Raw genomic sequence first — 26,610 nt, 5'->3', positions numbered from 1 at the left:
CCATCAGCCAGAACCACACTATCCATGCTTACAGCCATTTTTCACAACTGGAGAAATTTGGAATACTGTGGATGAGTCCACTTACCTTGGCAGTACACTATAAAGGGGTGTACACATAGATGAAAAGGTTGATGCATGAATCGTTCAGTGTTTGGGAAGCCCAAAAGAAAAGTATGGGAAATTAGAGATATTAAATTGATTACTAAACTGAAGGTCTTCAGAGCTGTTGGGCTGACTTCATTACTGTGCAACTTGGAAAGTCTCCTTGCACCATGTTAGAAAAGGGAAACACATATTTGAATTGTATTAGGGATGATGAGATAGGAGTCACATGAGATGAATAGGGATGGAGAGAAGGGCAGGGAATAACCACCAAGGAGACTCATACCTCTAAATAGTTATCAAGGAATATATGTAGATATATGTGTAATAAAAAAAAAAAACCAAGGGAAAAATAAATTGAAATTTTTCTAAATGTAAAAGGATCATAATTTCTTTCTTGCTTCATTGGTTAAAGCACTATCAGTTCATTGATGGATTCAATTGTACATATATTTACAGAAAAGCAAAGTGGGGAATGCTGCAATGGCTTTCTAATACCATGAATTAAAAAGTTCCCCTTAGCAATGCCATTCCCAGTAACTGTCCATCCCATGAAACTCCTGGCCATGTCCACCCGATGCAATGGACGTTTCTCTCACCTTCCCTTGTTATTTCCAAGACCAGACTGTTTTCCTTTCTCATCACATAATCACCAATGACACTTTTTAATCCTGTTCTTTAGTGTTGAGAAACATTATTCATCAGAGCCTTTTCCATCTACTGTGGGCCTCCAAATTGTGCTCTGTGTGCAATGAATTTTTAATGTTTTTAGAGACTGTTACTCCATCTCCCTCTGACATACTACCTTCTCTTGTCCTGGTACACAGCCTTTCCCTATGTCTTAGTGTGCTCTGCATGCAGCATTCATACTCTCAGCCTAATTTGTTCTCCATGTTCCCAGACCTCCTAGACTGTCACCCTTTGCCAAGTGAGGCTGGACAAAGGCCTAAGTTCTGGATTTCCCTATCAGGATATGGTCTGATGCATCGTTTACATTTGTCAGGAGGGAGTGACCAGTATAAAAATACAGGCCATTGCTTTTACAGGAAGCTCATCCAAGGAGCTCTGTAATTTCCTGAAGGAAATCCAGCTTGCTTTCTCCTGTTCAATTTATCCATCTGTACATCCCAGACATACATATGGATGGGCAAGATCTATGTTCTATCCAAATGCAGTCCCAACTAAGGCTGGGAAGCAAAAAAAATTTGCAACCAGATAAGGACCCAGGCTTAAATGACATAAAGATGGAGAGAATTTAGATATTTTTAGTCCACAAGTTGTAAAGAAAATGCATTCCTTGAGGTGGTGGAGGGGAGATGTTTATTCTTCTCATCTGTATTGTTCTTATATCTTTTCAAGAATTACAAAGAAAAGATTATTGGTCTCCTTTCATTTTGTACATGGGGGAACTGAGGCCAAAAGGGGCAAAATGGTTACTCAGGTGCCTTTTTCTTACTGAAATCCAGTATCTCCCATCACCTTCTATCAAGTGCCCCTCTTCTCACAACAGGATTCTTGCCAAGGCTATTTGGTTTGTTTCTATGCACCAATTTTCTCCCCACTTAAGAAAATACTGCACTCAGCTATTAAATGGATCACTGGAGAGTGTAGGTTATATTACCCCCTGCTCAAGAAAGTCTGTCACTCTTTATTCCCTTCAGAAACTAATATATAATATCTTCTGATTGACCTTAACAGCTATTCTTGATTATGTCCTCCCTCTCCAATTTCTTTACATTTTACTTACTTCCAAGTACCCCATAATCTAGTGGCCATGGTCCTCTGCCTGTATCTCATTGTACTTTTGATGCTTTGTCCTTTTCCTGACTGCCCTATGTGACTGGAATGCCTTCTTCCACACTTTTCCTTTCTAGTTTCATGTGCTTCCTATTTCCTCAGAAATAAATGTGTGGGGAAAGCTCTAGTTTTATTCACTTGCTATTATCATTTGTCAGTATGGTCCTTTCTCTTGTGCACGAGATGTATACTGAGAAAGTAGGGTCTGTGATAGATATCTGTGTGTGTTTTTAAATATTGAACTCAAATAGTAAAAAAGCATTTCCATATTTGAAGCAGAACACAAAAAGTCGATCCTATACTAAACTATGAAACCTGCATTTCACCAAGCTTGCAATACAAGAATATCAGTAATTCCATTTTTTTCTTTGCAAACTGAGCTACTTATTAATTCTTCCTTCTGCTGTGGTGATGGTGGTGGGTTTTTGGGGTTTTTTTTTTTTTTTTTGGTGCTGTACTTTAAAAATTCAAGGAACTACTTTTTCAAAACCATGATTGCTCTTGCTTCATTCCTGAATTTAAACAAAAAAGTTCTCCACAACATGTAATCAAACAGAATGAACTAAATAGTGACCGAAAATGAAGGACTCTTTTGGGGTACATCTTTTTGTCAAGAGGTAGTTTATAATTTTCTCAAAGTTTTATTACAAATATCATTTGGAGCCTATATTTATCTTTATAATGTTGATGTCCTTATAAAAATTATTCAGTTCATACCATCCAAGATTTTATGAAAGATTTTATCAGTTTTTACAATTTAATGGCATATTTTTATACTGCATTTTATTTGTCATTTAGGAAATTATTTAGAAAAAAATTGAAGGCATTGCTTAGACTGTACTGATCCATGATGAGAGCATTTGTTTTGCAGTAGATTGAGCACTAGACTTGGAGACAGAAAAAACCATGTACAAAGCCAGCCTCACACACACAATGTGGTTTTGAGCAATTTACTTTCCCAATACACCTCATTTACCAAATGAATTGGAGAAGGAAATGGCAAAACATTCCAATATTGTTGCCAGAAAAACCTCAATTTTGTCATCAAAACTTAGAAACAACTCAACAAAATCACAATGTTAGGAGGATATTGTCTTCACTTACTATTGACTCTTACACATTGTTTTCCTATTGAGTTCGATATTTTTCTATATTAAAGTTTCAATGAAAATGTGATCAACTCTCCTTTTCCCATTACAGATAAATGTGTGGTTCCCTGGATTCTCATTCCTTCACTACTTTCTCCTTCTTTGTGTATTCTTCTCACATATGCCAGTTCTGCCCCCTTCTTCCTTCTTTCTACACTAGCACATTCTTTTAAAAACTAAAGAATGGAATCAATCCACTTTCAAAAAACACTGTTCTTAACTCCATTATTCTTTAGATTTGCAGGATCTCCTCTCCCACTGTTTCTTCTCTCCCATTACAATATTAGCACTACCTGTCTTATTGCTCAAATAAATTGGACTTTCTAAGTCCTGTGGATTCTTGGTTGGGTAGTTCAAATTTCCTACTCATCTCTAGTCTATTCATCAAAAATGCTCAAAGTCCTTTAGGGTCAATTTTGTCACCATAGGATTATGTCCAGTTTTTTAAACTATTATTGGTTGAAGGTCCTGGTCTTTTGCTTTTTGGCATATCGTATTCTAATCTCTGGTTATTAATAGAAGCTGCAAGTCCTTGTGTAAATTTGACTGGTTCCTTGGTCTTTGAATTGCATCATTCTGGATGCTTCAAAGAGTTTTCTTTGATGTGGCTATTCTGTGTTTGGGCTGACGATTCTAGTTTTTTCTCTAAAGTTCTTTGAAAGTGATTTTTGTTTTTACTCAGCTCTCTGGTGTAGAAAGATCTGAAGTTTTCATTTTTGATTTCTTAACACATAAGATCCAGAATTTACTGGGTCCTTACCCATATCCAAAGGCTTTATCAGGGGATTCTCCAATTTCCCTGACTTGGGACATAGACCCTTGAAGGCAACCGTGAATGCATTTCAAGCATTGTGCTCAGTGATCTGGAGATACATGATAGAATGTCCTATGTGAGAACATGAAGAAGGCCATTCTCTCTGGATATGAAGCTCACAAAGGAAAATAATGATCAACAAGCCCGAGGAGCTGGGTTGGTTCAAGATTGTGAAATTCTTTGCAAGCCAAGCAGTTTGTACTTAATCTCACAGTATTCAGGCAGGGACAGGAGCATGAGGAATTCCTTTAGCTGACATCACACGGGAACTGGTTCAATGAAGCCGTGCGGCGTTAATCTACAGAAAATCTTGGATCAAAGGAGAATAGGATGGTCCTTGAAGGTCTATCATGTAAAGGAAGAAGTCACCATTGTTCTGCTTATTTCCAGAAGGAAGAATAAGGAGTCCCAGAACCAGGTGGAAATTATAAAAAAACTTTACTTCAAGGAATAACATCTTGTGAAATCTGAGCTCTCCAGAAATATAATAAGTGGCTCAGATTGCTCTTCCCACTACACATTGAAGAAGGGACCCCAAAACTTTAAAACTCCTTGAAAAAGAAAATCTCCTTCAACACTGCCTCAATGAGAGACCACCCCAGGGAATCAGATAAAGTGGTTTATCTAGGTGCAGTTGGTTCAGTCCCAAACTAAAGAATTCCAACCTTATTGAATTAAAGAGACTCATTCAATTCCAATTCCAGCTCAAGCTGAAATCCAGATTGTAGATAAAAAGAGCCAACTTGGGACTGCACCCACTAGTCCAGTTCCCATGGAGCAGGCTTGGAATGTAGCCAAAGATTTCCTTATAAAAATAGCAATTAAAAATTCATTTCTTTGCAAAAGACCTGACATGCCATGCCATGCTATGCCAAGGAAGTCCACTGGAATAATATTCTCTTCAAGCATTACCCTCTCTTTATCCTCACCTATGTCCCTAATGAGACTTTTTGCATTTCTGTCAGGATTTCTCTATGCCTCTCTATCAGAACTCCATTGAAGAATTCAGTCTTTCCATTCTTGCATAGTAAAGGCTGACCTCCCAATGCCAATAATAACCTCTTTTGTCAATCTAGGTTTTCGGCTTTATAAATTCCTTTACAGAGAACCTTGTGCTGCCAAAAGGGAGTCCCCCAAACTCCCTACCCTTGCACCAAATCCCAAGGAGGTGCAAGGGAGCCAAACTTCTCCATTTGGTTCTCTGAATCTCAAACCTGCCACTAGACCTTATCATTTAACTCCCCGACCACCAGGAACCCTAATCCCATTTTGGTTCCCTAAATCTAGACCTCATCATTTGATTCCCTGATAAAAGGGAACCCCAAAACTTAAACCTCATCAACACCTTTGAGGAAGCTAGATGTTACAATGGATAGAACACTGGCCTTGAAATCATCTTCATGAGCTCAACTCTAGCCTCAGATACCAAGTAGCTATGTGAACTTAGGCAAGTCATTTGAACCAGCTTGCCTGTTTTCTCCTTTTTAAATAAGCTGGAGAAAGATAAGCCTAATATTTTTGCAAAGAAAACTCCAAACAATGTCATAAACAATCAGAAATGGACAAAACATAACAGAGCTTTAAAGCTAATGATGATTAATTGTAAGTTAGTTATAAATAGGACATATGCTCAAGTCCCTTCCAACAATGAGGTTTTGTGCTTTTTGTATTATCAGAGCTCACTGGAATGACAAAGTATAATAGTAGTTACATTAGGAAGATGAGACTCAAAAGCAGCAGTTGCAGGCTATAAATACAGCCTAGAGTTAAAAAAAAAAAAATCAAAACACCAGTATGTATTTATTAAATATTATATGGCAAGAACTATCCTTGGTGCTAACAGCACAAATATGAAAATGAGACAGGTTCTGCCTTCAGGAAGTTCACATTCTACTGGGGGCAGATATAAATCATTCAAGAGAAGTAAGTACGGGATAAACCCAAAAGAATAAGAAAGTGATTTAGGGAGAGGGGCACAAATCAAGGAATAAGAAATATTTGTGAGAAGGAAGAGAAAAACATTGAGACAGAGACTGAAATAATAAAAATGGCTAGTATTTATGATGTGAATTTTGAGTTCATTTGGTCTCCATTATCAGGAAAATGAAAAAAAAAAAAAAATCCTGTCTTGTTTACACAGAATGATGGGAAGCTGGAGTTTACTTGGCTTTGTAATCCATAATATGCCCAACCTCTGAGATTGTCTAGTAAGCATCTTTAAACAAACTTTGCCCAAAAAGGTCAACTATCTCACTCTACTGGGTAGATCCTGCCCACCAACTCCTCCAAGTACCCTGGTTTTAAAAGACTGTGTTCCCCCAAATCCAATTGCTCAGCCAATATGACTGCCTAATCTGTTATATTTGCTTGAGCCCATGAAAATATTTTCAAATAAAAAGTTTTGAAAAAAGTTCCTGTCCAATATGGGTTCTACTGGATCTGTTAAGCATTCCTGTTGGTTGAAAAGCCTTCTTACATTCTTTACATTTAGATTTCTCACAGTATGAATTATCTGATGTTTCTTAAGATTTGAGCACAAGAAAATTTTCTCAATTTCATTAGATTTCAAGTTTGGATTTTGACTATAGTCTGCTTCAACATCAGTACATTCAAAGGCTTTCCCTCCAGTATGAATTTGTCTTTTAAAATTTCTATGCTACTTAAGCTTTTCCATTTTCATAACATATACTATTTACATCAGTATGAGTTTTTGTATGTCTATTCAGGTATATCCTAGACTTGAAGACTTTTCCACATTCATTACATTTATAAGGTTTCTCTCCAGTATGTATTCTCTCATGTTTTTTAACATATCCCTTGTCGCTGAAGGCTTTTCCACATTCTTTACATTTATACGGTTTCTCTCCAGCATGAATTCTCTTATGTAAATTAAGTCCTTCCTTCTGCATAAAGGCTTTTCCACATTCATTACATTTATAAGGCTTCACTCCAGAATGAACAGCTTCATGTACATCTAGGGTTTTCTTATCGAAGAAAGCTTTTCCACATTCATTACATTTATAAGGCTTCTCTCCAGTATGAATTCTCTGATGTGAATTAAGGCCTCCCTTCTGCCTGAATGCTTTTCCACATTCATTACATTTATAAGGCTTCTCTCCAGTATGGATTCTCTGATGCGAATTAAGGCCTCCCTTCTTCCTGAATGCTTTTCCGCATTCATTACATTTATAGGGCTTTGGACCAGTATGAATTACTGCATGCTCATTTAGGGTTCTTTCACAATTGAAGCCTCTTCTACATTCACTACATTTATATGGTTTCTCTCCAGTATGAGTTTTATTATGCCTTTCAAGGTGATACTTCCGGCTGAAGGCTTTTCCACATTCGATACATTTATAGGGTTTCATTCCAGTATGAGTTCTCTTATGTGAATAAAAGTTTCCCTTAAAACTGAAGGCTTTTCCACATTCGTTACATTTATAAGGTCTTTCTCCAGTATGAATTCTCTTATGTGAATTAAGGATTCTCTTAAGACGGAATGCTTTTCCACATTCATTACATTTATAAGGCTTCACTCCAGAATGAATTGCCTCATGTACATCTAGGGTTCCCTTACATAAGAAGGCTTTTCCACATTCATTACATTTATAAGGTTTCTCTCCCGTATGAATTTTCTCATGTCTATTAACATAACCCTTATCCCTGAAGGCTTTTCCACATTCTTTACATTTATAGGGTTTCTCTCCAGTATGAATTTTCTCATGTCTATGAAGATATTCCTTGTATCTGAAGGCTTTTCCACATTCTTTACATTTATAGGGTTTCTCTCCCGTATGAATTTTCTCATGTCTATGAAGATATTCCTTGTACCTGAAGGCTTTCCCACATTCTTTACATTTATAGGGTTTCACTCCAGTATGAATTTTTTCATGTCTATCAAGATATTCCTTGAACCTGAAGGCTTTTCCACATTCTTTACATTTATAGAGTTTCATTGCAGTATGGATTTTTTTGTGTCTATTAAAGACTTCCTTAAGGCTGAAGGCTCTTCCACATTCATTACATTTATAGGGTTTCTCTCCAGTATGAATTTTTTCATGTCTATTAAAGTATCCCTTGTTCCTGAAGGCTTTTCCACATTCTTTACATTTATAGGGTTTCTCTCCAGTATGAATTCTTTCATGTATATGAAGATATTCCTTGTACCTGAAGGCTTTTTCACATTCTTTACATTTATAGGGTTTCACTTCAGTATGGATTTTCTGGTGTCTAGTGAAGGATCCCTTAAGGCTGAAGGCTTTCCCACATTCATTACATTCATATAGTTTTTCTGTAGTAGTACTTTTCCTATGTTGCCAAAGATTTCCCCTCTGGCTAAAAGTTTTCCTACCTTTATTACACTGTTTTACAGGCTTTTCTTCCAGATTTTTCTGATGAACAGCAAGATACGAATTGTAGCTGGAAGCCTTACCATATTCACCAAGTTTATGAGATTTCTCTTCACCATGAATTCCTCCATGTACAGTAAGCCATGAATTGATATGGAAGGTTTTGTTGCAATCATTAATTCTATGAGGTTCTCCTGGAGAACACACTCTGTGAAAATGATTAAGGTTTGAGTTGTAACTGGAAAACTTCCCATATTTATTAAATTTACAACAGTTCTTCACCATGGAAATTCTGCTACATTTAATTAAGTCTGAAAAGCATTTGAATTGCTTTCCAGTTCTATCATGTTTATAAAAATTGTTGTTTATAGAAACTCCCTGTTGTGGAAGAAGTACTGAATTGAAACTGAGTTTTCTTCCAAATTGAAAAAAATATGGAACACTGAACTTGTGAGTTTTTCTATGTTTAACTATTAGCTTCATGGACTGTCTTTCCAGGTTGCTTATCTGCCTTTCTAATTCAGTGTCATAATTCCAAGCCACTCCCAATTTAGAACTGCAGAAATCATCCTTTATGAGTTTCTTTCTGGATGTCTGTCTGGTAGGAATACATTGTTTTGGAGTTGTCTCCTTGGTTTCATGTTCTCTCTTCTCAACATGGAAATCTGAAAGAAACACAAAAAAGTACAAGCATCCACTGCTCAATATTGTGTGCGTGTGTGGGAAAACAACTTTAAAATCAATTCTTGATTTAGTCTTCTCTATTAGGAAAAAGGGTGAGTGATATAGCCAACATAGAAGAAACATGATCAAAAAGAAGTTGAAACCCAAAAACAGGTGAGGGGAAAGTAATGGAATTGCCCCGATTTCTAAAATGATTAAAAGTTCACAGAGGAAAACAATAATTCTAAAATAATTACAGTCATATTTCAAGTTCATCTCTGGTAAAACTGAAGAAAAGATGTGATTGAAGCTGTGATTTTATTGATATAACAAATTCTAAGAATAAACTCATTAATCAAAGAAGTTTGCATGTTTAATGAAATTTATATCTTGAAAGCTGCCTAGAATATTGAACAGCAAGGTGTCACTGCTATACTGCACAGAACACTAAACCTCCAGTCAAGAAGGCTCAACTTCTTGAGTTCAATTTGGCTCCAGATACTTTCTACCTGAGAGATCTGGTCAAGTCACTTAATCCCGTTGGCCTCAGTTTCACCATCTGTGACATGAGCTGGAGAAGGAAGTGGTAGACCATTCCAGGATCTCCACTAAGAAAACCCCAAAGTGTTGGACAGAACTCAAGACTTCGACAGAAAAGGAGCATTGAAGTGAATAGTCCAATGTCACACTTAGTAAGTGTTAGAAGCAGGCTCTGAACCCAGGTCTGCTAACTAGGAAGCTGGTGCTCTTCATACTTGGTAACACGTCAGATGCTTAGAGGCTGCTTTCATATCCTATGTTTCCGGTTCTAGGAAAATCCCTCAATTTGTTGAGACAGAAAGTCAAAGTGTGAGTGCCAGTTGTGACACTTATAAGGTCACCATGGGCAAGTTAAGATGATGTGTCTTTCCCCGGGCCTTATTCTAAAATGAGAATGATACAAACACCATACATCCCAAACGCTGGTAAAGCACTCCTAAATCTGCTCCTAGTATTATTAGTTATAGTTATTATTAAAGTCAGTAATGACTTAAAGCCAATTTCCTATGAAACAGTGAAATGCTGACAGCACCAATTCAAGGTGGGAAAGGGAAAATAGGAAGATGATGGAAGGTGTAGACAGCATTGTTACAGGATCTGTTGCTGAAAAGAATGAGACCAATTGGAAGAAAGATAAAACAGGCAAGAAGTTGGAGCAATGGTCTGATTTTTTAAATACAGGTCAGACTTAATTACACTTGAAAGTTCTTTTTCCTTTTTCTCTCAGAAAAGACTCATCAAAGAGGAAAAATAATCTAAGGATTTAAGAAAAAAAAATTAGTATAGAAATAAAGGATAGAACCCAGTATATGGGTGGAAGGCTAAACATCATCAAGAAGAATTACAGCTTTTTCGGAGACTAGAGAGAAATATGAAGAAAGATTTAGTAGAAAACCATTTCTTGCCATGGAAGGTGAGGTTATAGGAGGAGTGCAGGATGGACAACCACAGCTTTTCTCCTCAGGTCTATGGACCTTGAAAGAGAGCTGCAGGCCCAACATTTCCAAGGTAACTCACTCTAATGACCCAGACAAGCTCCTGCTGGCAGTGAGTCCTCCTGCCTAGATTTCTGGGTCAGGGATTTTTAGTTGCATCTGATCCTTTGTAAGCCCCTCAGAGGGATTTCTTGGCAGAGATTCATATCTCAGAGGACTCTGCCATTTCCTTCTTCACATCATGTCACAGATGAGACCCATAGGATTAAGGGACCTGTCCAGGGTCTCACTGCTGGGAAGTGTCTGAGGTCAGACTGGAACTCAGAACCCTGAGGCTCCTTCAGTGCAGGGTTGGCACTTGGGGGACTGCACCCCCTGCCCACCTGGTTATTACTCACCCTCAGAAATGCATCTGGGGTCTTCTTCCCTTGAAAGCCAGGGGGCTTCATGTCTCTCCAGCCGAGAAATCACAATTGGTTTAGTTACTGAAAACCCTGCTCAAGGAGAAATAAGTGGAAAGTGCTGAGAACACAGAGACACCTCAGAACTCAGTCCTGGTCTCTGGAAATGCCAGTGGATAAGTAATAATGACCCCTGAAGGAAGTTTCCCTCAGCAATTGAGAGGGAAGGGACAGAGCCTTTGGTGCAGACACAGGACAGATGGGGTCATGTTCACCCACTCCTAGTCTTCTGGGAGAAGTCTTTCCTTCTCTGCCCGGGGGCTCTATGGAGAACCTGAAGCCTGGCTGAGCAGAGAGTGTGAAAGGAGAGTCTGCATGGCTGCAGAATGAAGCTGCTGATTTTCAGCTGGACAAAGCTGGAAATTTTGTTTGGGAGGTGCAATTACTCAAAAACTGCCCAAAGCTCTGAGGGCATCTCTATATAAAGGTATTTGTGTGATTCTCCCTCCCTGTCCAGCAAATTCACATTCAGCCAAGCTCCTCAGCCCCCACAGCCATGAACAGATGGAATTCTCTGACCTTGCAGTGGCTCACACGCGATGTTCTCCCTGCCATCGCTGCAGGTCCCCATGGGATGCTCCCCCATTTCTGCCACACCCTGCTCTTTGCCCTTTAACTGTTGTAACCCTAGTTTCCTTCACAGCTTAGCTAAGGATCAATGCTCTCTGGCATGAAGCTTTTCCTTATCCTCTACCTGCTACTGCTATCACTTTGAAAAGACTTGTTTTATACTGACATTTCATTTAAATACTTTTAACAAGTATTTACAACTTGAGAGCTCTCTGGATAGAACAGAAGCTCCATGAGCAGGCCCTTTTAACATTTCTCTTCCTACTGAGTGCCATAGTTCCTGGTACTCACCTGGAGAGAAATAAATGGTGACAGAATAACTAAAAAAAACTTATCTTACCCAAAAATAGAAGGTTCTCATAGTTCTCTAGCATCACATCTCTGTACATGTCCTTCTGCCAGGATCCAAATAGCTCCATTCCTCCTGGGTGAATTCCACAGCAACATCTTGGAATGTCAGTAATTTCTGAAACACCACAAGATCTTAGTGTGAGAGATGAAAGAAACTTCAAAAGCCACTTCTAATAGAGGGGGGGAAAGAAGGAACTTCTTGGAACTCAAAATATAACCAAAAAAGAAATAATTTTTTTAAAAAATTGTTTTTTTTTTTTTTTTTTTAATGAATAGAACCAGCTACACCCAGCGAAAGAACACTGGGAAATGAATGTGGATTGCTTGCATTTTTGTTTTTTTCCCTAGGTTATTTTTACCTTTATAAATCTGATTTTTCTTGTGAAGCAAGAGAACTGTATAAATATGTACACACCTATTGTATTTAAGATATACTTTAAACATGTTTAACATGTATGAGACTGCCTGCCATCTAAAGGAAAGGGTGAGGGAAGGAAGGGAAAAGATGGAACAGAAGTCACTGCAAGGGTCAATGTTGAAAAATTACCCATGCATATATTCTGTCAATAAAAAACTATAATAAAAATTGTTTTTCTTTTTAAATAATAATAGCTTTTTATTTTTTAAAATGCATACAAAGATAGTTTTCAACATTCACCCCTGCAAAACATTTTGTTCCAAATTTTCTTCCTCACTCTCTCTTCCCTCGTCTTCTGGAAAGCAAGTAATCTGATAAAGGTTAAACATGTATAATTCTTCTAAATATATTTCTACCTTCATCATGCTGTGCAAGAAAAATCGGAAAAAAAATGAGAAAATAAAACAAGCAAACAACATGAAAACAGTATGCATCTTCATCATAATGCCAAAGACCACTGTTAAATATCCACAGGATATGTAGGATCAGAACACTGAATAAGGTTATTTCCAATGTTATACCTATCAAATAACCTTGAATGATTTTGATATATGCAACTCTCCTTGTAAAAGGACTTGTAATGTACCATTCCACTGAATGAAAACTGGTATAAACAGTAAGTACAGTGGGATCTTATGTTTCCTATATTTTTTAGTTAATTGTGAAATATGAAAGATGTGTCCCTTTGCTGAATATTGATAATGTAAATGTACTTGTTTCCCACAACTATCCATATTGAAGATTCCTCCAATTTATAAAGAGATGATTCTCATAAAGATTTTGTAATGATAGGAAAGGAAGAATACAGAGCAGTAAACATTGATGTTCTCTCAGTCACATTTTTGTTTATTTGTTTTTTTAAATAAAGCTTTTTATTTTCAAAACATATGCATGGATAACTTGACAACATTGACCCTTGCATAGCTTTGTATTTCAGATTTTCTCCTCCCCCTCCCCTAGATGGCAAGTAATCCACTATATGTTAAACATGCTAAAATATGTTAAATCCAATATGTATAAACATATTCATATAATTCTCTTGCTACACAAGAGAAATCAGATAAAAAAAGAAAGCAAATGAGTAAGAAAACAAAATGCAAGTGAACAATAACAAAAAGAATGTTATGTTATGGTCCACATTTAGTTCCAACAGTGCTCTCTCTGGGTGTAGATGGCTCTTTTCATCACAAGATTAGAGACTGCCATCAATCATCTCATTGTTGGAAAGAGTCACGTTTTTCAGAATTGATCATTGTATAATATTAATGTTGCCATGTATATAATGATCTCCTGGTTCTGCTCATTTCACTCAGCATCAGTTCATGTTAGTCTCTCCAGATCTCTCTGAAATCATCCTACTGGTCACTTTTTACAGAACAATAATATTCCATAACATTCATACACCATAATTTATTCAGCCATTCTCCAACTGATGGGCATCCACACAGTTTCCAGTTTCTTGCCACTACAAAAAGAGCTGCCACAAACATTTTTGCACATGTTGGGTCCCTTTTCTGTAATGTCCTGCTTTCTAGTGCCCTACATTGGGCGCCAAAATGTAATGTCCGGACTAGCTTTCTGGAGCATCTCCAGATGAGCCTTGGTCTTAAGCAAGATAGTCACCATAAGGATGGTCAGAAATAGAGTCTGAAGTCTTTTTTCTTGAGTCTCGAATCTGAGATCGAGCTAGAGCACATTCATTCTCACATTCTCCTTCACCATCTGTTTTCACTGTGACAGAAAGAAAGGAAAGAAGGAAGAAAAGGAAGGAAGGAAGGAAATAAGAAAAGAAAGAAAAGAAAGGAAGAAAAGAAGGAAATAAAGAAAGAAAACAAAGGAAGAAAGGAAGGAAGAAAAGTTCTTACTGATCATCACAGAACCCACACTGGAGAGAAATCTTGAGAATGTGTGTAAAGATTTTGAGACGTTAGCAAAGCCTTACTGTCCATCAGGGAATCCACACTGGAGAGAAACCTTATGAATGTAGGCAACGTGGAAAGTCTTTAAAAAAAGGGAAGATTCCTGGGTTATTTTTACCTTCTGAATCCAATTCTCCCTGTGCAACAAGAGAACTGTTCAGTTCTGCAAACATATATTGTATCTAGGATATACTGCAACATATTTAACACATATAGGACTGCTTGCCATCTAGGGGAGGGGGTGGAGGGAGGGAGGGGAAAAATGGGAACAGAAGTGAGTGCAAGGGATAATGTTGTAAAAAAAATTACCCTGGCATGGATTCTGTCAATAAAAAGTTATTATAAAATTAAAATAAATAAATAAAAATAAAAATAAAATAAAAAATAAATTAAAAAAGGGAAGATTGTGAGTGAATGCCCAACAGGTGGAGAATGGCTGAATGTGTTATGGTATATGAACATTATGTAGTATTATTGTTCTAAAAGAAACAATTAGCAGGATGATTACAAGAAGGCCTGATGAGCTTCTCTCCAGAAGAGCTCAGACTTGAAATGAAGGAAACTACAGCAGAGCTAAGCCTTTCTGTAATAGAAACTTGCAAGCAAAGATTCATAAGGGTTGATCCCTGCAACATCTTTTAGAGAGAAATTTTTGGAGAACATAAGAGAATTCAGCTTAGAGAGAGACATTATGAATGTAATCAATGTGTAAAGGCTTTCAGAAAAAGGCAGCTTCTTAGTAATCATCAGAGAATCAGAAAGGGAAGTCTTATGAATGTAACCAATGTGGAAAGACTTCAAAAGCATCCTAGAGCTATTCATGAGTAGGATCCTTCCAACAGAGTCCCTTCAGTAACCAGCGGGGAAGGAAAGCGACAACAGACCCAGTAAGACTTTTTTAGTTAGGGAAATTAAAAAGGCCAACACATCAAAGGGCCGAGCTAGGAGACTGATGAGAGACTTAAATGCCTGTTCTGACTACAATCCTCTTCTCTGTTCGAAAGTTTGCCTCCATGACATCTCACAAGATTAACACCTGTATAGTATTTCACTCTATAACCATGCAGAGATGACAGTGCTGCTTGCATTTTTCACTGCGTGAACTCAGATATGCACAAATTTAGTGACCATGCTGTGGGGGGGGGGGGTGGGGGGAAATAATCACGGTTTAAAACAAAAAACAGGGAATTGTTAAGGAAGGGACAGGTCAATTCTCCAAGAGCCTCCACAGCTGTGGATCATAATATCTGAAGGAGTTACAGGGCAGCCTTTGCTGATAGATGTTCCTGGTGGACTGGGAATGAAATAAAGTGGAGGCAGAGGGAAGAGGAGAGAGTTCAGACAACAGCAACTGCCTCTCAATCTCTTTGTATCATCATTATCATCCTCTCACACCAAGAGATCCATTCTGACAGACTGAACTGGATCTCCAGCAGCCACTGGCAGGTAGCTCTCATATCACAACACTTTCCTTCCTTAAAGATATCTTTGGGATATGAGCCCAAGTGAAACACTGCTGGGTCAAACAGAGTTCCAAATTGCTCTCCAGAATGACTGGATCCAATCACAACTCCACCCACAATGTGTCAGTGTCCCAGTTTTCCAACATCCCCTCCAACATTTGTCCTTGTCTTTTCCTGTCGTCTTAGCCAATCTGAGAGGTGTGTAGTGGTATCTCAGAATTATCTTAATTTGCATTTCTCTGATCAATAATGATTTAGAGCACCTTCTCCTATGATTAGAAATAGTTTTCATTTCTTCATCTGAAAATTATTCAGATCCTTTGATATGAACCATTTATCAATTGGAAAATGCTTTGTATTTTGATAAATTTGAGTCAACTCTTTATATTTTAGAAATGAGGCCTTTATCAGAACCCTTGAATGTAAAAATATTTTCTCAATTTATTGCTTCACTTCTAATGTTGTCTGCATTAATTTTGTTTGTACAAAAACTTTTTAACTTAACTTTTGATTATAATATCAAAATTATCTACCTGGTGTTCAATTATGATTTCCAGTTCTTTGGACATAAACTCCTTCTTTCTCCACAGATCTGAGAGGTAAACTATCTTATGTTCCTCTAATTTGCTTATGATATCATTCTTTATGTCTAAATCATGAACCCATTTCTACCTTATCTTGGTATATGGTGTTAGGTATGGGTCTATACCTACTTTCTGCCATACTAGTTTCCAATTTTCCCAGGAGTTTTTGTCAAATAAGGAGTTCTTATCTCAAAAGCTGGGGTCTTTGGGTTTGTCAAACACCAGATTGCTAAGTTACTGACTATTTTGTCCTGTGAAACTAACCTATTCCATTGATCAACTTCTCTTATTTTTTAGCCAGTACCAAATAGTTTTGATGACTGTTGCTAAATAATATAATTTTAAGGTCTGGGACAGCTAGGCCACCTTCATTTGGTTTCTTTTGGGAATTTGTTGTACTCCAATTATTTGTGGGTTCTTTCTCTCCAGAACCAGTTTAAAGGCTTAATCTGCTGTTGGTTTGAGAGAAGGTCACAGGAGGTCACAGAAAGTTATGTCTGCTTTCCGCCATCTTGGCTCTGCCCCACCAGTCACATTTAAAAAAAATATTAAGGCATGAGTATTTTCCCATGCTTATTGTACTCTCTCTTTTTTCTTAAGCCTTAAAAATCCTTACATCTTTGTTTTTTCCTAAAAATACTGCCTTTATATAAACTTGGCCCAAGGCAGCTGTTTTTTCCATCTTCACCATCTTTAGTGATATTTCCACCATCTCATTTTAAGGTTAAAGTTTGTCGGTTCCACCTGCCTGAAGTTATAAAGCATAACTTGTATAACAATTTTTAGCAATTTTTTCAATTTTTCTTTTGTTGCTGACCTCTGATTTTCATCCAAAAAAAGTACCTGTTATGACTGCTTAGTTGTATACCTTATTAAGCCTTCTTTAAACTGGTTTTGCTTTCTGTGCTTTTTTTTTTAAATTTATGAGATGCTGCTGCTCATAACTGCCTATCATCCTTCTTTAATCCAAAGAACAAAGACCAGAGAGTATGAACATAATTTGCACAAGAAGAAATATAAGTGGTAAGCACTAATATTTTTAAATGTTTACAATCAATGGCAAAAAATTGGAAACTGAATGGATGCCCATCAATTGGAGAATGGTTAAATAAGTTATGATATATGAATTTTATGGAATATTATTGTTCTATAAGAAACAATGAGCAGGATGATTTCAGAGAGGCCTGGAGAGACTTACCAGAACCAGGAGATCATTTTACACAGCAACAGCAAGATTATATGATGATCAATTGTGATGGACCTGGCTCTTTTCAACATTGAGATGATTCAGACTAATTCCAATGATCTTGTGATGATGAGAGCCATCTACACCCAAAAAGAGGACTGTGGGAAATGAGTGTGGTTCACAACACAGTATTTTCACTCTTTTTGTTCTTGTTTGCTTGCATTTTGTTTTCTATCATTTTTTCCCTAAATTCACTTAAGTCTTGAGGTAGAAGAGGAAAAGGAAATAAAGGCCAGGTGTGATAGAGCTCTGAACTCAGGTATGAATGGACAGAAGACTTTGTTCTCTGATTTTGGGGTTCATAGGCAGCTTAGACAAGAAGGAAAGATGAAAGCCCAAAGTGCAATATCAAAAGGTTTGTAGATTAGTTCTAAGACTTCAAAGACAAGACTTCTCTGGTGATCTAACTCAATTCAAGTAAGTCTGTGGCCCGTGGTGGATCATCTACAGCAGGGGTCCTCAAACCTTTTAAATAGGGGGCCAGTTCACTGTCCTTCAGACTGTTGGAGGGCGGGACTATAGTAAAAACAAAAATTTTGTTTTGTGGGCCTTTAAATAAAGAAACTTCATAGCCCTGGATGAGGGGGATAATTGTCCTCAGCTGCTGCATCTGGCCCATGGGCTGTAGTTTGAGGACCCCTGATCTATAGGGTCCCAAAACTAAGAGTGTAAACAGTCGAAGACTATCTTATTAGACTTTGAAAGGGAGACCTGGACCACCCACCATGCCTGGAATGCTCTCCCTCCTTCACTGACTATTGAGCTCTCTGGCTTCTTTTAAGTAACAACTAAAATCCTATCTACTCTATTCCTAGATAATTTTAATTTTAAAGCCTTACCTCTACTAATTACTTCCTCCTTTATCTGTACATAGATTGCTTTGTATATATTTGGGGGTAAAGTGTCCTCCCACTAGGTTAGAAGTTTCTTGAGGGCAGGGAGTATTTGGTGCCTCTTTTAGTATTCCCAATGCTTACTTAGCACAGCTCCTGGCAAATTTAGGGATAGTATGTGCTTTCAAAATGTTTTTGATTTAAATGGTATTGTAGAGAAAGAGATGCTCTGTGAGGAAAAGAACTCAATCATTCAAATTGTTCAAAAGTAATATCCAAACTCCTCTCACAGGAACTCAAGAATTTCTGCAGTGTAATATCATCTCATTTATAACATTCCTAGATAAAAAAAGCCACTGAATTGTGGACAGAGAAACTGCCTGAATTACAGATTCAGGTTCAAGTTCCTTCCCAGAAACATTATGATGATGTATTCTAGGTACACTATTTAACTTCTCAGTACCCAAGGAAACTAAAACAAGAAATTATAGAGCAATTCCTGATCTTTATATGTAAATGGTTTCAACCTATATGGAAAAAATTAGATTTATTCCATTAAAAAAAAGACAAATCTCCACCTCTCCTCACAAGAGCCTTCCACTCCAGCCAGTCTTCTTAGAGATTCCTCTAAGGGAAGGACGAATTCACACTGGGTAGGGACAGTCCATTCATACTGCTTTGGGCTTTGCCTTCTGCTGCCTAGATGATCATATTTAGGGTTGAAAGGTAACTCACAGAACATCTTTAGATGAGGAAACAAGCTCATAGATACTGACTGACTTGCTCCAAATATTCAAATCCCAATTGTCCTTCAATCCCACTTCCAATCTTACTCCTTTCACCTTCATCACTCCATTCACCATCACATCACAACTACTGTGTACTCCTCTGAATACTGATTTCCATCCAGTAAGATTCCTTTTAGAACAGTAATTAAGCTTCATACTTCTTTGCTCCACAACTTAGCTCAATACCAAAAACATAGCAGGTTGAATCACTCTATGAATAACATGTTCTACAGGAAGAATAACAGAGAGGATGATCTAGGAAAATTTCTGTAAGAGTACCATGATATAATATAAGAAAAATGGTTTAAGAGTAAGGGAGTCTGAATTCTAGTCCAAGTCCTACATAAGAGAAACAGCTAGGTTGCTCAACTAAGGCTTCCTAGCTCCAATGATATATGATCTCTCAGAATCCCATTATATCTGGAGAGAGGACAACTGATATTTAGGTCCCTGGCTGATGAAGGGGAAGAAAAAGAAACATGGATACTTTTGGTTAAATCAATTTGCACTTCAAGAAAGATAGGAAATCAGGGGCAATTAGGTGGCACAGTGGATAGAGCACCAGCCCTGAAGTCAGAAGGACCTGAATTCAAATCTGGTCTCAGACACTTAGCACTTCCTGGCTGTGTGACCCTGGGCAAGTCACTTAATGCCAATTGCCTCAGCAAAAAAAAAAAAAAAAAAAAAAAAGACAGGATCTCAGTTTACCTGGGATGAGGAACTCAGGAGTCCAGAAGTCATTTTTTTTTCAATTGTCCTTTTCTGGTTAATGTGCAGAATCTTGAGATTGTAGCCCTGAGACAGAAAAAGAAGTTATGAGGAAGAACTTTTACTTATAACTCCCAAAATCACAAAGAGAAAACTTCCAACAGACCATGTAATATGTGAGTCCTGTGATTCTTATAGAGGGAGGTCAAAAGGAACCCAAGAGTAGATACGTCTTTCCCTAGAATTGGAGAAAAGGCTCATGGCTGTTAGTTCTCCAGTGATAACTCTATTCCTTTGCTTATAGCAACTTCCAAGGATCAGAGCTCCAGGAGGTGAATTAGGACACCAGGATTAAATTCACAAAAAACTTTCTTCCACAGGATGTTATAGTATGTGTTCAACTTAAGAGCCTTCTTCATTTAAGAAGAAAAAGGATTTCTTTGTGGATCAGAGGAAAAGGAATCGATTTACTATATTCCTTGACAAGATGGGACAGAATGAAAATGGCGACCAGGACAATGAAATAAGAAAGGAAAAGATTTTAAAAATCTATTTCAGAGCACCTCTCCTCCTTTTGTTGTTGCTATGGAATGATTCCACTCATGTCCTACTCTCTGTGACCCTATTGGGAGTTTCTTGGCACATGTTTTGCCATTTCCTTCTCCAGGTCACTTTGCAGATGAAAAAACTGAAGCACCAGAATTAACGACTTCTCTAGAGTCACACTGCTAATAATGTCTAAGGCCACATTTGAACTTGGATCCTTCTAACTCTAGGGCTGGTACTCTATTCATTAAACCCTGAGCTGCACCATATTGAAGCAATATTTTTATTGTGTAAAATTCTAAAAAACTACATTTTATGCTCCTTTTTATCTCTTGAGGGATTTAAGTATTTTTCTTCAAACACACATCTGAAAAAATCTTCTGTTTTCTAATTTTTTGAATGATGCGACTTTTGATTCTTAGAGTGTATATTCATTTGGAACTTGTTTGTCTATGGAGATCCGAGTATTGCCAAATTGCCTTCTAGACTTCTCAGCAATTCTTGTGGGAAAAAAAAAAAGTTATTTCACTACTAGATTGTATTTTGGGGTTTAGTGAGTCCTAGAAGGCTATATTTGATTGTTCTTAGAGCCTTGTAATTTAAAGCATTCCTCAGAGTTAAAAAAAAAAAAAAAAAAAAACTAAAACTAATTATCAGATACTTTTAGGGATTCTGATTTATACTATAGCTTAAAACATTTTCAGTAAAATCGGGGTGCAACAAGGTTGCCCACTATCACCACTACTATTTCAATATTGTATTAGAAATGTTCGGTTTACCAATAAAAGAAGAAAAAATGAATTAAAGTAGGTAACAAGGAAATAAAATGATCACTCTTTGAAGATGGCATGTTGGTATACTTAGAGAATCCTAGAGAATCAACTAAAAAACTACTAGAAATAATTAACAATTTTAGCAAAGTTGCAGAATACAAAGTAAATCCACATGTATATAGCTTAAAATATGGTAATACTACCTTTTCCCCATTCTTGTATTTCCCCACAATGCTGTCCTTGAGAGTCTTGAATTTTAGACTTAACCAGTGAATTTTGTAATCAATTGGTTTAATTCTACAAAGTAACCCAATGGAAATTTCATTGGTATATTCCTAAATTTATAAATTAAAGTCATGTTTATTTCATTTATCATAAATATCAAATTTTTCTAACTGTAAAGGCAATTTTAAATATTTATTAAATTTTTTTGGAGTTCCAAATTCTCTCTCTTCCTCATCATTGAGAAGGAAAGTAATTTGATATAGGTTACACAAGTATAGTCACACAAAACATAGTTCCCCACTAGTCATGATGAACATTTTTCATATGAGAAAATACTGATAATCTACAGCCATATGAAAAAAACATTCCACTGAGCTAATAACAGAAATTCAAATGAAAAGAAAATTTAAGTTTTGCTTCATATCCAACAAACTAGCAAAGCTGATTTTAAAAAATGCCAGTATTAAAAAAAGAGTATAGGGGAAGACAGACACACTAATATATTCTTACCTTTCTCTTGAAAGTTATGGTCCTGCAAAAATCATTCGTAGTTTAGTGTTTTCTTTGAGTTTCTGTCCTTTCCCAAGTCCTGTCTTCTGGAAAAATGGAAGAGTTACCTTAGAATATATTTTTACTTCCCAGGACTGATCTGCTAGCCAATAATCACCACCAGGAGAGCAAGAATTCCGATTGTGCTTCAGACTGTGGCTGGTGAATTCTACCAAAAGGTGCTGAGACATGCAATGTCAGCTTCAGAAGCCTAACATTCAAACCTGAGCACCAGGACATACAAATGCCCACTTTTTCAAGTACTGAATTTGATGAGAGTAAAACTACCTCAGACAACCCTGTAAAATTATGTAAAATCGACTCAAATGGTCTTCTTTTCATATACAAACTCAAATGGTCTCACATCTTCTGGAAACAAGAAGATGAGTCTTCAGAAAATATCTCCTTTCATATATAAACTCAAATGGTCTTGCCTATTCTTAGATTCCTGCATAAAATAGCCTTCAGAAAATGCCTCTTTGCAATCACTTCTCTTAAGAATGATATTGCCCACCAAGAAAGCCTTTCTCTTGGTGTCTCTCTAACAATAAAAGCCTTTTTTTTTTTTTTTTTTAAATCACAGCCTTTGAATAAGCGAATTTTGAACCTCTGCCTTGGAGAACAAGGAAACTCTCATCCATTCATGCCACAGTTCTCCTTTGGTACCCTGTCCTCATCAAAATGATTATCTAAGGAGGGATCAGTAAACAAAAACTCTAGTTATACTGATATATGTAGCTATATATACTCACACACATATAAAAGACAAACATATTTGAGAAAGAGAAAAGCAAAAGAGAAAAGAGTGATGAAAAAGAGAGAAAAGTAAAAGATATTTTAAAAGCAAAGAAAAAGAAAAGGAAAAGGCAAGAGAGAAAAGTAAAAGGTCTGGAAGAACTGGGTCCAAATCCTGTCTTAGTAGAATCTGGCATTTACTAACCCTGAGAGCCTGGCCAAGTCACATTGCTTTTCCAGGCTGATGAAATGAGAAGGCTGGACCTGAAGAATTCTATGTTCCTTTACTAGGCAGATAGGTAGCAGAGTATATAGAGTACCAGGCTTGAAGGCAGGAAGACCTGAGTTCAAATCCAGCACCAAATAATTAATAGCTAAATGACCCTGAGCAAGTCACTCAATCCCATTTGCCTCAGTTTCCTCATCTATAAAATAGCTGCAAAGGACTCCAGCACCTTTGCTAAGAAAGCCTCAGAGTGAGCTGGACACAAGTGACACAACTCCACGACAAAGCTCCTCTCCAAATCTCAAAGTGAAGTATTCTAGATCATAAGAGATCAGTAGGAATGCAGGTACCCATGTATACATATCTACATTTTTTCAAACTTATCATTTTATTGGTTGGGAGGAATCCCTCTACAATGCAATCTCTCTGTGACTTGGTCACAAAACCTCAGAGTTCTTTTCATCAAAACCTCAAGACCTGTTGCTGATCTGATTCTGAACTTAGCCAGAATAGGCCTTGCAGGACAGCTGGAGATTATCCCCAGAAGCCTCTCCAGGTGGATAGGACTTTTCCATGATCCATTTGTATCCTTTCCAAAAACAGAAGTTTTCTTTCTTCCTTGTAGATGGCCACACATGGTCAGCCGAATCTTGCCAGGCTGGCAAGGCTCCTTGATACAGAGCACGGAGGACCAGCTGTATCTAAGTTTAGAAAGGATTACCACCCAGCTAACTACTTTTATGTTCAAAATCATAATGCACAAAAAATGAACTGGTTGCATGGCCCTGGCCAAGTCACTCCATCCATATGCCTCAGTTTCTCCAACTGTAACTTGAGAATAATCATAGCTCCTAGCTCAGTATCATTGTGAAGATTAAATGAGATATTTATAAAAAAAAATTTAGTTGAGACATAGCAAGGCTTACATTAATACTTATTCCCCTTTAATTTATCTGAAAAATGGACCTAACAAGTGCATCTACTTCTCAGGGTGATTTTGAAAATTAAATGAGATAATATTCTAAGAAATACTTAGCACAATGCCTGGCGCATAAAAGGCACTCTACATGTATTTATTTCCTTCCCTCTTAACTCATTTGAAAAATGGGGAGATGAATATTAGTATCTACCTCTTAGGGCTGTTTGAGAATTAAATGAGATAACCATGTTGAATGCTTTACAAAATTTCTAGGGTCTTTTCAAAAAATGGGAAAAAGACAACAGAAAAATGTCACGTATGCAGCAGAAGATAAGGAAGGATTCAAAATATGTAACAATAAATTTCCATTTCAAGAAAGCATATATAGGGGCAGCATATATATGGGTGGTGAAGTGGATAGAGCACTAGCCCTGAAGTCAGGAGAACTTGAGTTCAAATTTGACCTCAGATACTTAATACTTTCTAGCTGTGTGACCCTGGGCAAGTCACTTAACCCCAATTGCCTCAGCAAAAAAAAAAAAAAAAAAAAGCATATATAATAATGTCTGGGTCAATTGCATCTACCCAAACTGACTACTCAGGAGTCACTCCAAATGATGTACAATAAGAATTTATTAGAATCTCGAGAAGCGGACCGGCCTGGCCTGTGGGACCGAAAGGACAGCAAGGATACCCACAGGAGGAGAGTCATTCACTTGAAGATGCTGACAACTTTTATACATTTCAGACAAAGAACCCCCCAAATCCCATACTCTATAGGCTGTGATTGGTTACATAAACCTTGATCTCCTATTTGGTCAGTGGAATGCAGAGAAAAAGGTGATAGACAGCTTAGGCCACTTAATTCCTTCTTTGGACAATGGAATGCAGTCCAGGTCTCACCTAAAATCCAGTGACTGGGGCCTATAGGCCTGATCTACTTCAGTTAACAATCTCTGATCAATATGTGCTTAATCTGTAAGTTCTTCACCTTTCCACACAATAATAAAAGACATTATATTTATGAAAGTCCATGTTTCCTTTGCTCCTTTGTTTATTCTTTTGTTTTCTGCAGTTCACTTTTTACTTTATTCTCTTTTCTCCTTTCATCTGCCCTACTTCCCCCAAACAGCTACAATTAAGCAGACTTATTTATGTAAACATAAGCACACACATATCTGTATATATACTTACATATACCTACATTCATGCATAAATTCATATAGACATCTGCACCTCCCCCCCAGATACCTATATCATTGTACATTTATCTATATGCATCTATAACCCCTCCATATCCCAACACATACATATATCTACATACACACTTACATGTATACATATACATCTATACACACAAAGACACCTATCTATACCCTTCAAATAAATTGTCACTTTTACACACATACAAGCATACTCACACATAGATTTACATCAAAATGCTTACATATATCCACCTGCACGAGTTGAGGTAGAAGATATCCCAACAATATTAGGATCCCCAAGACGTTGTCCCGGGTGTGGAGAAAGAATTCATACTCAGTTAATCTTCAATTTAAGGAGCAAAGATTTATGATGATTATAACACCAACGGAAGCTGGCTGAAGTTCCAAGGGATTTTAGCAAAGAGCCAGAAGCAAGAAGATATTTGTATGGGAAAGAAGTCACTGATATGCTAATTTTATGGCTTAGAGGTACAATAGAGGAGGGGTAGGGTGGGGGTAGTTCCCATCACAGAATTAAAGCCACTGGGTTTATACCCACACGCATTTCCATTTATATTTATATCTCCATGCACATATACGTCCCACATTTGCACAGACATACACTGGCCGCTAAAACAATTCCAGCAGAGCTGACACATGATGTACATTTCTCTTCCCACGCAATCGTTCAGCTTCCTTTTGTCAGAGAACAAGAATCCCAAGGCCTCCTTTGTGGTTTTCTATTAAACTCTACCCCGATTCTTGTTACAAAGTCGCTGAAAATCTCTTCTTTCCCAATCCGACTAACTCTGCTCCTCCTGTCCTTCACTTGCGAGGCTATTCCTTACCCTCCCCCACCTCCTTCCTTTCCCTCCTCTCCATTATCCCACTCCCATTAATCTACACACCAGGACCGTAAATCTGAACGCCCACCTTTTAAGGTCTTTATAAAGGGTTGGCTATTATCTTTCAGGTTCACAAAAAACAAAGTAGACCTTTGAAACTGATGGGAGTAAAACTCTGCTTGATCAGAGACAGCCCGGTAAAGTTATGTAAAATCACAACAAAATGTATATACAAACCCAAATGGTCTTCCATCCTCCGAGACTGGATTCTCTTAGACTCACGCATAAAATGGGTCTTCAGAAAATGACTCCTTTGATATACAAACGCAAATGGTCTTGCATTCTCTGGAGCAAGATAAGCGCTTGGAGGAAGTCTGACAGGATGTCCCACTAGCTGGAGAATTCTTAGATTCATGTAAAATGGGTCTTTAGAAAATGTCTCTTTGCAGATCACTTCTCTCTTGAGAATGATATGGTCAAAAAAATTTTAAAAGAAAAAAATAAAATAAAATAAAATAAAAAGAGAATATATGGCCGCCAAGAAAGTCTCTCTTGATGTCTCTTTAAAAAGAAAGATTTTTACCATAGCCTTTGGGTTTAGCGAATTCCTTCACTGCCAGCTCGCGCCTTGGAGAACACGGAACCTCACCCATTCCTGCCTAACCTCTTCTTTGGTACCCCCAGCCCTCATCAAAACCACATCCCTCCTGACTCCAAATCTCCCCCTCCCACTCGGCTTTTTTATCCATGCCTTATCCCAATAAGGGGCCACAGCTATCTCCCCCAGTGCACAGACTCTAGAGGACAGGACCCCTTTTAGCCTTTTTCCACAGACGCTTAATCAATGCTTATGGTCTAGTTATTTACATCTTCCTGGCTGATACTCAGTTGGTGCTTA

The 26,610-nt window shown here is 37.5% G+C and overlaps 1 protein-coding gene across 1 annotated transcript; it reads right to left on the bottom strand.

Moving 5' to 3' along the window:
- Positions 1-2,833: 2,833 nt before the first annotated feature.
- On the bottom strand, positions 2,834-26,429 carry LOC127547580 (zinc finger protein 345-like). The gene is made up of 6 exons (XM_051974466.1): positions 25,950-26,429; positions 21,744-21,826; positions 19,690-19,776; positions 11,720-11,845; positions 10,747-10,842; positions 2,834-8,875 (listed from the first exon to the last, which is right to left on the bottom strand). Exons 4-6 carry the CDS (start codon positions 11,796-11,798, stop codon positions 6,522-6,524), a joined length of 2,529 nt encoding a protein of 842 aa, XP_051830426.1. The 5' UTR covers positions 11,799-11,845; positions 19,690-19,776; positions 21,744-21,826; positions 25,950-26,429; the 3' UTR covers positions 2,834-6,521.
- Positions 26,430-26,610: the final 181 nt, after the last annotated feature.

This window comes from Antechinus flavipes, chromosome 2, assembly GCF_016432865.1.
Source record: "Antechinus flavipes isolate AdamAnt ecotype Samford, QLD, Australia chromosome 2, AdamAnt_v2, whole genome shotgun sequence".
NCBI classification, from domain to species: Eukaryota; Metazoa; Chordata; class Mammalia; order Dasyuromorphia; family Dasyuridae; genus Antechinus; species Antechinus flavipes.
The sequence above is the reverse complement of the archived record's forward strand: the minus strand, read 5'-3'. Positions and strand labels throughout refer to the sequence as shown.